Source organism: Agelaius phoeniceus, chromosome 9, assembly GCF_051311805.1.
Source record: "Agelaius phoeniceus isolate bAgePho1 chromosome 9, bAgePho1.hap1, whole genome shotgun sequence".
NCBI lineage: Eukaryota > Metazoa > Chordata > Aves > Passeriformes > Icteridae > Agelaius > Agelaius phoeniceus.
The window spans coordinates 25,011,439-25,027,781 of record NC_135273.1 but is presented as its reverse complement, the minus strand read 5'-3'; the positions used below and the strand labels follow the sequence as shown (position 1 = coordinate 25,027,781).

Genomic DNA, 16,343 nt, shown 5'->3' with positions numbered 1-16,343 from the left:
ACATGTATTAGATATATATTGGTGTAAATACTAAGTATGTTTCTAAAGGCCAAAGTTGCCAGAAACAAAGGGAGAAGTATTTTAGCCCATCTGTTTCTTGCATCCTTTCAGGGGCTGCTACTGGCCACTGCCACAGTAAATTGTAGAGTTGCAAGTATTTTCTTTATGATAAACAGGTATTTAGAAATTACAGGCCTGATGTGGGTCATGTAATCACTCCTCTCTCCTCCCCACCTCAAACTCTGCCACAGTTATTATCTGTTAATTTCTGTTTCCAGATAGAATTTATCCCTGCATGTTTATGCCTGCACAAGAGCAGTGTGCTGAGAAGTGACCCCACCTTTGACCTCATGCTCTTGGAATAAATGAGCATATTTAGATCTTGAACCTTCAGAAAATTATTTTATATTAAGACATTAGTACTGAAAAGAACTACCACAAAGAACTCAATATTTTCCATGCTGGCTCACCAAAGTTTTCTATCCCATTCTGTTTAGAAACCCTGAATAAGCACCTGGAATACCTTGGGCTTTGTGGAGATGACACAGAAGCTGAAGATCAGATCCTTGAAAGTTTGAATGGGATTCTCCTGGCTATTACTGAAGATAGTTAAGTATCACTCTGGATCACCAATTAACCATTTGCACAATTCAAAAGAATTCATGGCAGGTTTTGTTTATTGTGATAATCTCTATTTCAAGAAGTGATTGCTGCTGGAACTATAGCTGTCCTCAGGCTGTGTTGCTTTCTTTTCTCTCTGTATAAAACTCACAAAATTACCTGTGACCAGATAAAGTTTCTGGCCACTAAAATACCAAAAGCTCCAGAGAAGTTCCAGGTTTAATATTCTATTTATTACCAACTCCTAGGATTAATTTAGGGTGACCCTATCAGGTCAGGCATTTTAAAAGTAGTTTCTAGTCTACTTATACAAGAGTCCCTTAAGCCTTTGCACATTCTCCTAAAATGACATCAACCTGCATTTATTTGAGTCTCCTGGCAGATGGTGATTTACTATCTTCAAGCCAGCTGGCCATATTTTTGATGAAAAAAGGCTAAGGGAATTGTCTGTTCTAATTGCTAGTCTAATAAAAGATATTGTGCCTACCTACAGAATTAATTGCTAGGCCATGCCTCAGGAATAGCATCTTAATCCCTGACTTCCCATGCCTTATGCAGGCATCCTTTTATAGTCAGAGAAGATGAAACTGTTTTCTTCTTTGCCTGGCCACCCCCTGCTTCAATTCAGCATGAAGCAGAGTAATCAGCTGGAACCACACTTGCTGCAATTGAAGCAGATGACTGTGCCCATACATTCAGACTCAGACAGCCTTTAAGGACCTTGTTAAATTGGAAGCTTGGATCCCACAGATACCCACTCAGAACTCTAGGAAACAAAGAAACATGTGAATAAAACAGCTGCAATCCTACTGCAGGTACTGCTAACACTCTTATCACTGCAGAGCAGAGGTCCTTCCACCTACTCAGAGCGAGTGGGATCTTCCCAACTTTGGCAAAAATCCTGAAGGGCAATCCACGATGTGCAGTGAAAGCAGCCCACATGCTCTCAGAGATAGCCAAAAATGGTAAGTCATGCTCAAATATTACTGCAAGGCATCTTACAGCACATCAGCTTCATCTTTTCACTCTTGAACTTTGTTTCACAGCTACCAGCTGTTGCTATTGCAATTGTTTCATTCCCTCTCTTATCTACACAGAGGAAATGAAGATACCATGTATTGAAGCAGATTTGGTTCTAGCACTGATACCTTTGCTGGAGAGCACAGACCAAGAAATGCTGCTGCACGCCGGGAGGGCCATTGGCCGTATCTGCTACGATAACCGTAGGTATCCTCTGAATCTGCTCTTCCCTGCCCCTAAGGTATTATTTTAAAGGGCTTTATTTTAAAAGGCATTGCAACCTGGAACTCATAATAACTTAATGAGTCCTGAGCATATCATGCACCTCAGCCTTCAGTTAGGTATGCAATTCACAGAGCTCACAGACACCGGGCTGAATGCACCCCAAGCACTGCCTGAACTCTGGGATTCCCCCCTACATTTTTGACTTCAAGTGGCACATCTCTGTCAGAACTACTTTGAAACCACAAGAGGAGCAGAGCATCACACATATCTTAACCAATTTTGCAGAGTTGCCTTGGGTCCAAATCCTGAATAGCTTGGTCTTCTTCCAAAGTAATAAGAACATCTAAAAAGCAAAGCACTTGTTTAAAAAGTATTTTTTTAATCTCTCTTTTCCTAACACACTGAGATATTTATCTATGCAAGGAACAGCCTTCTCTGAGAACCACTGCTTGCACACAGGAGATCTTGGTGCTCCAATTTCCCTGGATACCAGCTTACTAGCTGGACTCAAAAGTTGAACAATTTTCATTTACTTGCCCCAAACAGTTTAAGATTTTTTTTACCTTTAACTCCCAGACTGCCCAAAATATTTACTGTATACTGAAAGTAACATGGAAATTTTCACCCAGTATCTCATATCTCTGCCTTCAACCTATCTTCTCTAATCCTTCTAGTGTGGATCTGCACAACTTAGAAATTTGTGGGTTTGCCTCCTTCACTGTTCTTATGAAATCCAAGCATGATAGGTACCTGGTATAGATTCCACTAAGCTCCCTGCGAGTTACATGTATTTGTCAGAGAATTACACAATAGTTTAAAAAAACTGTTCCCTAAAGTTACATTCCCAGCTCATGTAACTCCTGTACACAGCACTGCTGCAGCATATGGCCATCCTGCACATCTGCTTCCCTTCTGGCAGAGCACAGACTCAGCACAGATTTGCCAAGACAACTGTGACATGCTTTAATAAATCCTATTGCTAACACAGTAATAAATGCATCAAAGAGAAGAAAAATTAACTTCACCAATTCCCTGTTTGAATTCCAACTGCCTGTACTACAATAGCACCAGAGCCTTCCTGGTGTCTGCCATGCACTCTGTCACCCAAGCAGCAGCCCAGCTCTCAGCAAGACACTGCTGCAAAAGCAGTGCCATTGTGCTGTTAAGCAACCATCACTGACCAACTTTGCATCTTACAATTCTCAGCACCCTCAAAATCTTCAGATATTAAGCTTTCATTCACTACAAAACAAACTGCAAACAGAAAGAAAACAGTTATCAGGGTTTTCCTCAACAAGCACATGTGGATGGAGACAGTGGCTTGATACCTTAAGTCAAAGTCAAACCAGGAGGTTTAGCAAAACCTGTCCCAAACTTGCATTTCCTCCACACTCATATTAGCCTGGAGTCACCACCAAAAGCTTTACAAGTTCTAACAGTGTGAGAAAGAACCAGAGTACCTTGGTGCTAAGCATCTCAGTTGGAACCTTTCCACTGATTTCATCAGTTCCTGATTTAACCACCTCTAACACCTTTGCTCCATTGACCAGGCAGCCTTCAGGAAGAGCTGGTGAAGGTTGGAGTGATCCCATCACTGGTCCGAATATTAACTGACTATGCAGAGAGTGAACCACTTGTCCACGTTGCTCTATTGGCCTTGTACAATCTGGCAGACCTTGGTAAGTAAGGTCTTTTTTAAAGTTTTTTTTTTTAGGTTTCTGCATCTTAGAGCAAAATATCTCCACACTGTCACTGCCTTTCCATGCCCACAGCTTTGTGGGTTTGTTTGTTTCCTGCTTTGTTTCTGGGATGGGGTAGGGCTGGTGTTTGTGCTTTGTTTTTAAAACACTGCTGATGTCTAATCAGGAACTGGCCACAGTATCTGGATTGGAGAAATAACTATGGAGTTATTTCTTTTATGGAGTATCAGCAATCACTTATACTACATCAAAACAATTAAGTTTAACAGCCAGCTTTTGACCCCAAATGAAGAGATGGCATAACTTCACATGATAAATTGACAGTTTTCAACTACTTCAGATTTAAAGCTTGTTTATTAAAATTTAATTTCTATTTAATAATTAAGTTTCTATACCTTACTAAAACACCTTCCATTTTCATTTACACAATTTTCAAAGCAAAAGCATCTCCACTAATTTAAAATATATTTGCCCTACTTTACACAAGTTGTGAGTGGTAATGGAAGAAAAAGACCAAGTACAAAGTTATTACTACTCTCTATATATGGTCTGGCTAAAATTTCATCTACTGCTTCCTGCATTTAGGGGGATATGCAGGGAAGGGGACAGGATATCACACTGTCACATTCTCTAAAGAAGTCTGTTCTTATAATAGAGTTCTCTTTAGAGTCTGTTCTTTGTTATATCTGTTATACTTTTTAGTACCATATTTAATTGAAATGTATTTTATGTCAAAGAGTGGCAAGCTTTGCTAACATACATCTTGCAGATGCTTAGGATGGCAGCAAGACTAGAAGCACCTAATCAAGACAAAAAATATACTGCTACAGCAAACTGACATGTGCCAATTGTTATATTAAATAATCATACTACAGATGGACTTCTACGAGTCAGTGAAATTTAGCCAGGATTAATTTGACACCTGTGAGGTCTACAGAAATTACAGAGAAAGAGTTAAAGAACTTTGGGGGAGAAGGGATAGAGTTTTGCTGTCTCTGTGCTGTCCAAAGAAACAAGAGTCTACAGAAACAGAAAAAGCCTTCAAAGACAGTGTCTAATCACTTCAGATCATAGGGAGATATCTTTAAACATTTAATCAAATAAAAATTCAAAATCCTGACTTTATCACATACACAGATTCAGCCAAGGAAGCTCTAAGCATGACAAAAGTTGCAGAACAACTGGTGAAACAGCTGAGGAGAGCAGAGAGCCATGAGAGGTTAGAAATTGTCTTTGAAGTCCTGCAAGCACTTGCAGAAAATGGTAAGGCTTCTTTTGGTCTGGGTGGAACAGGGGGAGACTGGGTATTGTAATGGTTTAAGCTCTGGGTTCCAAGTTTGCCATGGGATCCTGCTAACAGAACCAGCAATGCTTTCAGGAGAAATAAGCCCCAAGAACACGCGAGAACCTGGCCCAAACACGTGAGAAAACAAAGAAAGGAAGGAGAGAGAACCATTCCACTGCATTTCAGTACATCCAAAAGACAGCAGATTCACACTTACTCTCCATGGTGGCTAAGAGGAAAGCAGCAACACAGATGATTTTTTTCATTTTAAAGATCAGAACAACCGGGTACCAGTTCAATCCCTGTTTGGGCCACTTACATAACTGTTGGACTCGCTGCTCCTTGTGGATCTCTTCCAGCTCAGAATATTCTGTGACTCTGTGAAGATGGATAATCTTAGCAGCAGTGCAACAAGCACTGACACTGCTCCACTAAAAATATCTAGATATCTGGCACAGATTTTAAAAACATGCAAGTTCATGACTGGCAACACAGGATATGTCAAAGACCAATGCAGAAACCTTTGCTCATTCTGCCTCAGTGTCATCCTAGCTCCAGAAAGCTGTTACAAACAAAACCGTAACAGTGACTGCACCTGAAAAACAACTGGCTAAAGTTCAAGGACGTAGCTTTCTTGCTTGAAATGCTTCCACAAAGAGATAAGCAGCTTTTAATGTGCTTTTACTGTGACCTCTACAGATGCTCTGAAAGTGCAGTTGGTGGATGCAGGTGTGCCAGAGGTGCTGTCTGAGATCCTGCTGAGGCTCCAAGGCAGTTCCCAGGCTGAAGATACATGCATTGTGAAGGCTGCATCAGATCTCATTGTCTCTCTGCTCCTTGGAGGTAAAAAGGGGAATATTACAGGCCAGGTACATAAAGAATCAACATCCAAAAGTCTCTTTAGCAGAAGAGTTTCCATTTCTGTTGGTTTCTTTTATTTAAACAGAGACCTATTCACAATCCCTTTTATCATCCTTGCAGGAATTCTTCTCAGGCATGACACTTTTCATTTCTATAGCCTATAGCCCAGTGCTTGTGCCTAGCAGTAACTTTATATTAAGTTACTTACTTTATATTAAGTTACTGCTTTATAGTAAGTTTATATTACTGCTATCCTGTATTTTGGGCAATATGAATTAAAAAAAAAAATATCAAGAACTGGCCACTTAGACTGCATGCCACCACCCTCCACCCCAAAGCAATCAACAATATAAAGGACTTCAGTTATTAACCTTAACATCAAACTAAGTCATCACTGACTGATAGAACAGTCATCACTGACTGATAGAACAGTTCAGTTTGGGGGTTAATTATAATCAGATATGAGATATTCTCTATTTTGCTAAGGGCTAAGGGCTGTGGCATCATCTCTTAGAACACAGATACTTGCACCACATCTAGACACTTGCAGGTACCAAGACTGGGCAAGGCTTATTGCTTATTTTACAAAAGAGATGGTAAGGTTGGTTATTCTCTACCCTTCAAAGATGCAAAGCTACTGTTTGTGAGTGCAGAGAAACCAACACTATCAGATTTCACTACTCCCTGGTTCTGAAATAGTTACTTTCTGTTCTGCAGACTAGAGACTTGCATACTTTTAAGTTACAGATGCTACTGATACTAAAATAATGTGGGGGGCATAATTGTAAAAAAAAGGGTGATCAAGTATGCAAGCCTTTGCAATTTTTTTTTTCTGAGCCACACTGTATTAGAGAGGAGACTCTAGAAATACTTAATGGCAAATATATTTGTTAGAAATAAAAAACCAAACAGATGCCAAAAAAAAAAAAAAAAACCACACACACCAAAAAACCACCAAAAACACACAGAAAAACCCCCAAACAAACAAAAAGCCCAAACAAAAAAATCCCCAGAGTTACTGCTGTTTTACATTTTAAATCACTTTTAGGAAGGGAGGGTTACTCAGACATTGAGATGGGAAGAAATCTCAAGATAAGCCATTTTATCTTTCAATTCCTATTATAAAAAGCAATGAGCCTTTATACTCTGCAGAGAGAAAGAGATATTCTTCTGAGCAGACTCCTGGAAAGCATGCTGTGCTCTATCAGTCAGCCAAAGATATGCCCCCACCCCACACTTCCTGTCCTATCTCACTGATAGCTACTGTATTGGCTTCAAACTCAATTAACAAAATTGCTCAACTTTCTGCATTAATAGGTCCTTAATTATTAGAAAAATATCCCTCACATCTGAATGTTGTTTTGTTTTGTTTTTTTTTAAAGCAACCTATCACCCACACATCTCTTCACTTCCACCTCACAACCTTTCTGGAGTCCCTTTCTTCCTTGCCTCATAACCTTGCTCTGAATCAGCCATTGTGCATCAGGGCTCTCCAAAGGCCACACAAGTGCCCCCAGTGCCTTGAACTGGCTATTTCAATTTACTCAGCTCAATGGCTTGCTTTGTCACTCACTCTTCTCCCCCCATCTTCCCCACAACAGCATGAGATGTTTCATGTGGAAGAAGTGAATAACCCCTCTCATGCCTCAGTGTGTGCCACTGATGTATGCACAGTTTTTAATCTGAGAGAAAAAAAAATCCTATGGAAATCTGTTCTCAGCATCAAATGACTTCCAGGCAGTGAAAAAGATGACAGACAGCTTTTGCAGCTATGAAAAGTGGCTGTTCCTATCAGACTTTAACTATGAGCCATTAAATTGAACGTTCTGCTACTATCCAAGCAAAAACTCCATAGGAGAAAAAAGCAATTTGGAGTTCTGTGACAATCAAAGCAAGGTAACCACTAATAGGCTCTGCCTATTTGCACTTTACTACATGAGGGGAAAAAAAAATGTTCTGACATTCTTCAGTTTGAGAGGTGGGGGAGGAGAGAAATTAAGTTCAATTAAGGTTAGTCTATATGGAGATGAAAATATTTCCCCTGTAGAATTTTATCTGACCAAAAGAGGTGACCTATTTCTATGGAACCTGCTTTTAAAGAGGACTGGGCAATTTTCCTCATATACTCTGATCTCCAAAGATTAGAATAGGCAAGAGAACACTTGAAGAATGACAAGCAAACCCATCAGAATGTATGCATAAAATGGTATCAAAAGATTTCTGTGTGAGTAGAATCCTAACTATTTCACAGACTGACAGTTCTCTCATGAAAATATCCAACTATGCTTTACAAGCATTTGTCAAAATTCTGATCTAACATATATAAGAATACAGAGGAAAAGCAGGCTACTAAGTGAAATGTTAAGAGATGAAAAAAATAATAGGCACTCATTCAAAAGACAACAGAAATGTCTATGAATTTGAGGTGGAAATAACATCCAAACCATCAAAAGTGTTAAAACTACTGAGGCCCTTTTAACATGCTATACATACAAAAATTAGAAGTCTGTACACCTCAGTCTGTAAATTCAGTTAGAACCATGAGAAGTACTGTTGCATACAGGTAGAGAAATTACAAAAGAAAGGCCTTATAAAATCAGGCCTTGCTCTGCTGAATTATCAGCTAAGCCTCTAAGCTCCCATAAGAAAGAATTGGAGGAATGTGAAGCTGTTAGCAAAACTAACTATTCTGGTAAGAGAACCATTTGCACCTGCAAAAAACAAGGAGTCTGTCCCATGAGAATCCACAAAGAAAATATGTAAACACCTGGGTAAAGAGAGAGTCTTACACATACACACACAGGCATTTTCTAACTAATTAATTGAGGGGAAAGAAAGTCATGAACCAATTAGAGTTAGACATGAGCTCTTGAAAACTGTACCAAAATGAGCTGTAACATTTGGCTTTTCTGCATGAAGAAACTGAGTCCCATCTGCTTATTACTGCAGCAAAGTACTAGAGCTACTTTTGGCCAGACCATGTATTTGCATGTGGTGTGTACAGTTCCACAGATAACTCTTTATTCCAGGTGAATATGTCTTTCTATTTAGTGTTCACACTGTTTTGCCATTTTTAAAATACAGCTTTCACAAGGTAAAAGCACACAATAAGGACATGTTCATGTGTGTCAGGCATATACTTCTCTTGAGGCATAAAAAACTGCATAAAGCAAAATAAAGTTATTTTCCAAATGGCATCTTCAAAAGACTTCCTTCAGAAAGGATGCAATCTGTAGCATAGAGGGCTTCCTTTTGCTCTTTGGCAGAACCTTCTCATTTCCTAATAAGGTGAGCTGAAGAGGCTCTGAAAACAAAGCTGCCACCTCAAAGACAAGAGGAGAGATCCAGACACGCAATGACAAAATACTGCAGAGCATTGCTGGGCAAAAGTGGTCATTTTTTTGGAATGTACAAATCTGCTCTTTCACTGGGATTTAATAAACCAGATCTCTCCAGGTCAACTCATTTTCTGAGCTTCATGTGAGTGCAAAACAAATAGACTTCTCATTTCAGAAAATAGGTTTCTCAAGAGGCAAGAAAAATCTAGCTCTAATTCTTTCAAGGAGTCATTAATGACAACTTATCTCATGAAAAACAAATAACAGCAGTACAGAACTAGTAATCAGATTTACCATTGGTGGGTAAGATCCCTGGTTTCACAATAGTGTTAAACCAGTAGAATAGCAAAATTAAAGAAGCATTAAAACTGTCCTGGTGAGAAATGGAAAATGCCACTGGTATTCTACACGTATAGTAGAAAATGCAGCAGCACTGAGGGAAAAAAAAAGGGACTGGGGAACCTATAGTTTTGATTTTGACAAATTGTGATTGTCCCTTGAAAGCTCTCTCAAGCTAAGCTCCACTGGAGTCTGTGTCAGCATCAGTTTACAGGTAGCTGATGCTCACTTCTCTCTAAACAGCTGAAGGTTGCAATAAACAATGCAAAAGCCATAGTCTTGAATCTTAGCAAGACATGAAAACAGTCAAGGCAAAGACTGAATTTGCATCATTGTTTCTTACCTCTCTCACCTGCTTGGTTCTGCCTCTCTCCAGATGGGAACTGCCTGCGGCTGTTCCAGCTGGGGGTGATCCACCAGCTGCTGGACCTGCTGGAGAAGCACGTGCGGAGCGGGGACACCTCAGTCCAACAGGCTGCGCTCAGCGCCCTGCAGAGCCTCGCTGTTCCAGGTGCGCAGCTGGACTCGCCCTACTGCCATCCTCTGTACACACAGGCATCCCTGCAGCCCTGTGCCATCATCTGGGCCAGGCCCTTGTGGTTTGAGGGGCAATCAACCTTTCCCCCCTCCCCTGCAAAAACATATATTTGAATAATTCACCAGGAATTCCTTGCCATAGACACATTTTATGAAAAATCCTTTCCTTCGGATTTTTTCTCCTGAGAAGCCGAGAGGCCTCAGGAACAACATGTAACCAATGATTATCTGCTGCTGTGGAATGCAACAGGTGCATCTGGGATTGGTCTCATGTGGCTGTTTCTAACTAATGGCCAATCACAGCTGGCTCAGACTCTGAGTCACAAGCTTTTGTTATCATTCCATTCCACTTCTATTCTTTGCAAGCCTTCTGATTAAATAATTTCTTCTATTATTTTAGTATAGTTTTAATATAATATATATATCATAAAATAACAAACCAGCCTTGTGAAACATGGAGTCAGATCCTTACCTCTTCCCTTTTCCTGGGACCCCTGTGAACACCACCACAATTCCCCATCTACATAAAGAGTTTAAATATCATAAAGTGTAATCTCATTACCAGCTGCTGAAGTACTTTCATATTAATAGCACACAGCAGCTCAAGACAAAAATCAGAACAGGATTCCTAGCTTAAAATACAGAGAATGGGGTGGAGACAACTGGTAAGGATGTCTAACTTTCTCTTCTATAAAGCTAATATTCATTTACACACAATTAGTAAATCTTAATGTTCTTTGAAGTGGATTTTAAAAAGCTCAACTCAGTTGTAAAATACCAATATATAGTGGGTATTTTCACCCCCGAGAGTGATGCAGGGAGAGAATGATGATCTGACTCCATCTTATCAGAAGGCTAATTAATTACTTTATTATGCTATATTATTCTATACTATATTAGATTACATCTAAACTGAATCTGCCAAGCACTCAACTGCACTCCACTGCACAGCATCTTGTGTCTGCTGACCAACAGGCCCAACATACACACACACACTTGGCCCCGATAGGCCAAGGAAACAAAACACCATCACTTTGGGTAAACAATCTCCATATTGCATTCTACATTTGCACAAATACAGGCACAGCAAATGACATAAGAATTGTTTTTCCTTTCCCTGAGGCTCAGAGAATGTGAATCTCAGAAATATTCTTGGGAAGATTGCCTTGCTTTTCTCTGCGAGAAGAAATCTGGCTACACCAATATACACCATTTTGATTATCTCTTCTGTTCAAGTTATTATTACAAACCATTTTAGATGTTTCCAAGTGTGTGGACACTTAAAATGCTATTCCTACAATATACTTTTCATTATCAATTCATAAAAATATCTGTAATTTATCTGTAATATCTGTTACGTATTCTCTAACAAAAGCACTTCTAGAAACACAAACTCTATCCCTTTGAACAATATAATCTGCTACCTGAAAAAGAAAAATGAGAGACACTGAGTGCAAATCCATAGACATGAATTAAATATGGGTGAACACTTGGAAATAGACATAGAAAACTCTTCAGTTCAAGCATTGATCTTAAAAGATAACAGATGCTTATAAAAAATTAAGAAGTCATTATGATCTAGTAAAAGGAGTCAGTCTGTGCCACTGAAGAACAAGAACATTAAGAGTAAGTTAGCTTAATAGACTGTGCTTCTCCATTTGCCCAATAAAAGGATGAGGGATATAACAGTTAATTCCCTCATTTCACTGTCCAATCTTCCTCACCACTCCCCCAAAAATATATGCAGAGGATAGAAAAAAAAAAAAATGCTCTGGAGGAAGCAGCTTGTGGTAGCACAGTTAAGCAGTATTAAGACTCCTTGCAGACAAGCTTCTGATTATTACAAGGGATTTACTGCACCAACCACTGGAGCAAAGACACAAAAATGAGGAGAGGAAAGCACAGAAACAAAGGCATGAACAACAGGGCATCAGTGAGCTCAAATACAAAAAGAAAATCTATTTCCAAGAAATATGGCTGAGTAAATCACTTCTGCCCCCAGTTCAGTTAAAGTGAGCTAGCACAGAACAGGCTTCCTCCAGCGACTGCCCAAGTGGGTGGACAATCTATTACAATTAGAAAAAGGAAGAGAAACAACCAACAATGCTGTGGTTTATGTACTTTGTTCTGGGCAGGGCTAAGACCAAAAGTGACCAAAACTACCCAAGAGCAGTTCCTACGAAAGCTTTAGCCCAAAAGACAAGTCTAAGCAATCAGGTAGCCCTGATTTAATTTCTGAGCTCACTAACAAGTTGGACTTTTCACTAGAAGCCTAACACAGCACACAATTCACAACAGTTGTGTCATATCTACATTTTCAGATGTTTGTGCCATTACTGAGCCTCACATCAAGCCCTCTTTCCCATTTTGTAGTTGTCAGCAAGGGTCAGATGCTGGAGGAAGGTGTTGCCGAGCGGATCGAGGCGCTGCTAAGGTCAGAGAGCCCTCCTGTGCAGTTCAGACTCCTGGGGACGTTACGGACACTAGCAGATGGTCAAGGTAGGCACCTGCCAGTGCTCACTGACATCAGCCCTCAGCTCCCCTCCTCCCTCCCCCTGCAAAACAGGCTGAGTGTCCTGCTAACCCAATTCCACTCCATCTGGAGAGCTTCCAGCAGAGATTACTGCCAGAGGCTGCACGCTTTCCAGACTGCCCCAGTTAGCCTCAGAGGTGGTTGAGAAACAAACCACATGGAACAAATCTGTAGCAGTCAGTGAGAACGGGCAAAGGCCTAAAAAGAAGATGTTTTTCACCACATGCAGCAGCAAGGCAGGAGTCTGATGAAAAAGAGACAGATTTTAATGTCAAATCACAGGACAGCAAATCAATAAAGAACTAGAGAACACAAGAGGAATAAAGGAAGCTGGGGAGGAACAAGGCAGGAGAAATTAATTTCTACCAGTCTTTCTATAAATGTTGCCCATTTTATCTTGCTTATGTGGCTCAAATGTTGAACTTACTTTTCATGTTAATGTATTGGATTATCTACTTGAACTTCATTCAGTTTAACACAGAGGGGGGTATGCAAAAGCAACAACAATCTTTCTGTGCACATCATTGTGCATGTTTCTCAAAATGCAATGTTGGAATTACATTAAGATATACTTCAATATCCTAATTTATCCTTGGGCTTACTTAGCTCTTACCAGACAGTGACACAAAACAAGGGTGCAGTTTGGTATGGTCTTTCACATTGCCAGAGCAGCTGCTCTACAGCACTAATCAGTACTGATTCCTTGATATGCAGGAATAACATCAGTTAAAACTAGAATAGTTATGACCATTTTGTGATGGGAAGTGATAACTGATGTAGGACAATTACAGACATACTTCATTAGTTATATGGAAGAGAATAAAACCTCACTCTGCTACACTCCATTGCACTACTGCAGACACCACTTAATATGAGAACTATTTGCATCTTTCATCAAATTAACATGCATGATAGAAAATTTAGATCTAGTCCTTCTATTAATTTGCACTACTTCCAATCCAGTGAAAAGCTGCTTTCACTTACATTTCACTGTGGTAGGAAATAAACATTGGAAGACACATAGAAACCTAGCATCTTCTTGTCCTGAGGCTTTGAAAAAGTCATTGTAAGGTCATTTCTCCAAAGTCATATCTCAATTGTGACAAGGCAATAAGCATTTAAAATTGAGACATTGAAGTAACATAGATAATTTAGTGCTTGATAATTTAGATCTTTCAAAATTTTATTTACCAGCCCTAATACAAAGTCAGAATTTGGCAGAAGGTACAACTTCTGAATCTGAAACAAATTAATTATCAAACTGCAAAGTAGAATAAAATATGTAGGAGACTCAATGTTTATCCATTCCCACTTATGAACACACAATTCTCCCACTTGTATTTACCTTCTCTTCTGTTTACCCATGAGCTAACATTGCCTTTAATTAACTCAGCCTGAAACTCTTATGAACACATATCTACTAAGAAGTCCACACTAAATTAGTTAATTGCCTTATCTAGTATAAATTCATTACTCTGACTATCAGCAGGCATGCTGAGGCTCACAGACTAGAAGAGGCAGGTTTCTTGCTAACCACAGAAAACTGCAGGCAGATCCATCAGCTTCATTACTCTAAAGAGATGTGAACTCCTGGCTCTTCCACCATTCGGCCTCAGAGGAGCAAAATAATTTGTGCACTTCAGTAGCCAAAGGACTTTCAGCACAACTGAAAGTTCACCCTTATAAAATGACAAATTTGAATAAATTATAAGTTAAAAGATCTTCCTGTTAAGAGTAACTAACTGGAGTTTATCTCAAAGAGCTCTACTGCCTGTCAAACTGAGTAAAGAAACCGCCTCTGCCACAAATCTCAAACTGGTTCCATCCTCCAGCCTCTTAATTCAACATCCTGTACTAAGCTGGATTACTGTGCTCTCTGCAGACTAACAAGGAACATCTGACTAGAAACAAGAGTCTTGTGTTACAGGAGATAACATGCAGGTAGCTCTGCAATACCCAGTAACTCTTGTCTCAAAACAAAGTATGCCAGCTAGGCTATAAGCTCCCAGATTCCTTGTGGGATTTTGAAATGTGGATTGTTCCTTAGCATACTGGACAAATTAAAAAGCAAGTGTGTACACTTCCCCACCTCCCTCCCCCAAAACAGACAGAGCATGGGCTGACTTACAGCTTCTGGAAAATATCCAGAGTCATCATGGGTTTATTGACACTGACCTTCTAGTACATGCTCCATCTCATTCTTCCAGCCTATCTCAAAAGAAATGCAGTGTACAGAGAAAGGGACAGGTAAAGGAACAGGAGCAGGGTGGTGCTTCTATCAAATCCTGTAACCCTTCAATTACAGATGTTCACATAATTAGAGTTCCACTTCTTAGGACAAGTTATCTAGTGAGGTTTTTTTCAAATGTCAACCACAGACACAAATATTTCTAGCAAGTCTTGAGATAGGGTTCCTGAAATGCAGGGGAATGCAAATTAAAAGGCTCTTACACAGTAAGGGGAATTTCTGATAATGCCTTATACATGGTGCAACACATATTCTTCAGACTCAGGCCATCCAATTACTGACATGCTGCCATTCTGTACTAAGCCTTGGCTTCCCACACTACCAACAGTAATGAATTATCACCAAAATGAATTATCACTGAAACAGTATGAATAGGCTCCCCAGAGTGTTGCAGACATCTTTTTGTGAAAATCTTTTTCTTGAGATTTTTTCTTCCTGAGAAGCTGAGAGGCTTCAGGAACAAAATGTAAACAATGGTTATCTGCTGCTGTGGAATGCAACAAGTCCATCTGTGATTAGTCTCATGTGCTTGTTTGTAATTAATAGCCAACCACAGCATAGCTAGCTCAGACAGAGAGTCTGAGGCAGCTGCTTTGTTGTCATTCTTGTCTTTTCTATTCTTAGCTTAGCTAACCTTCTGAGATGAAACCTTTCCTTCTATTCTTTTTCGTATAGTTTTAATGTATATATATCATAAAATAATAAATCAAGCCTTCTGAACATACAGTCAACATTCTCATCTCTTCCTTCAACATAAGACCCCTGTGACCACCATCACACCCAGAGCCCACACTTACATTTGTGCAGGGCTCAAAGTGCAAGTGCCAAAAGCCAAGTGGGAAAGGGATGGGTCTCCTGAAGTATCACAACAGAATATTTGTTTTCAAAGACAGAAAGCTGCTTATTTTAAGCCCTACTTCAGCAGCCCCTTTAAAACGATAGATCTATTGACACAGCTTATTTTGTCCTTCCCCTGCACGATTCCTTTGGAAACTATTTCCAAGATCTTTTAAAAGAAGCTCAGAGCTTCAATTAGAGTTCTTGGAGGTTGCTGGACACAGGTCCACCACCCCAGTTACTTCTACATTGGCATTCCTGTGGCAGACAGACTGAGGGGTCTGATTTTGAATGCCTCTTGGTGATGCTCTTCTCTTCAGCTGATGCAGCTGAACTCCTGGGCCAGGACCCGCTGCTGCTCGACAGGCTGGTGCAGTGGTGCAGTGGGAGCAAGCACAGCGGCATCTGCGGTGAGGCCAACCGGCTGCTGGCATCCATCCTGCACCACAACAGATCCCAGGTACCAGAACCCTGCTCTGACACCTTTCTACTCCATCCTTCTCAAGTACTTTTAAAGCTTGTAGACAGAGCTAGGGATTAAACAGCACATGCAGCTCTATAATGAAAACCAGGAAGGTTCACAGTGAGAACCTCTCTGGTCTGCCTCAATACCAGTAAGGGGGAGACCTGTGCACTCCATAAGCACAGACACCTCACAGAAACCAGCACCATGGTCACTTTCTGTCACTTGTCAACACTGACCCTGCTCTAGTAAGGCTTGACAAATGGTAATGAGCAGGTAAAGCTTTTCTATGGCAATAAATATGTTTCAAATTAAAATGGTAAAAGTAATAATCCA

At 40.1% G+C, this 16,343-nt stretch overlaps 1 protein-coding gene across 1 annotated transcript in view; it reads left to right on the top strand.

Annotated features, from left to right (window-relative positions):
* Positions 1-16,343, top strand: part of LOC129123220 (rap1 GTPase-GDP dissociation stimulator 1-like) — a 31,032-nt gene that overhangs the window by 11,332 nt on the left and 3,357 nt on the right. The window contains 9 exon segments of the mRNA XM_054637483.2: positions 498-608; positions 1,464-1,586; positions 1,719-1,844; positions 3,417-3,545; positions 4,704-4,829; positions 5,551-5,694; positions 9,766-9,900; positions 12,300-12,425; positions 15,865-16,004. Of these exon segments, the coding sequence (XP_054493458.2) occupies positions 498-608; positions 1,464-1,586; positions 1,719-1,844; positions 3,417-3,545; positions 4,704-4,829; positions 5,551-5,694; positions 9,766-9,900; positions 12,300-12,425; positions 15,865-16,004 (1,160 nt within the window).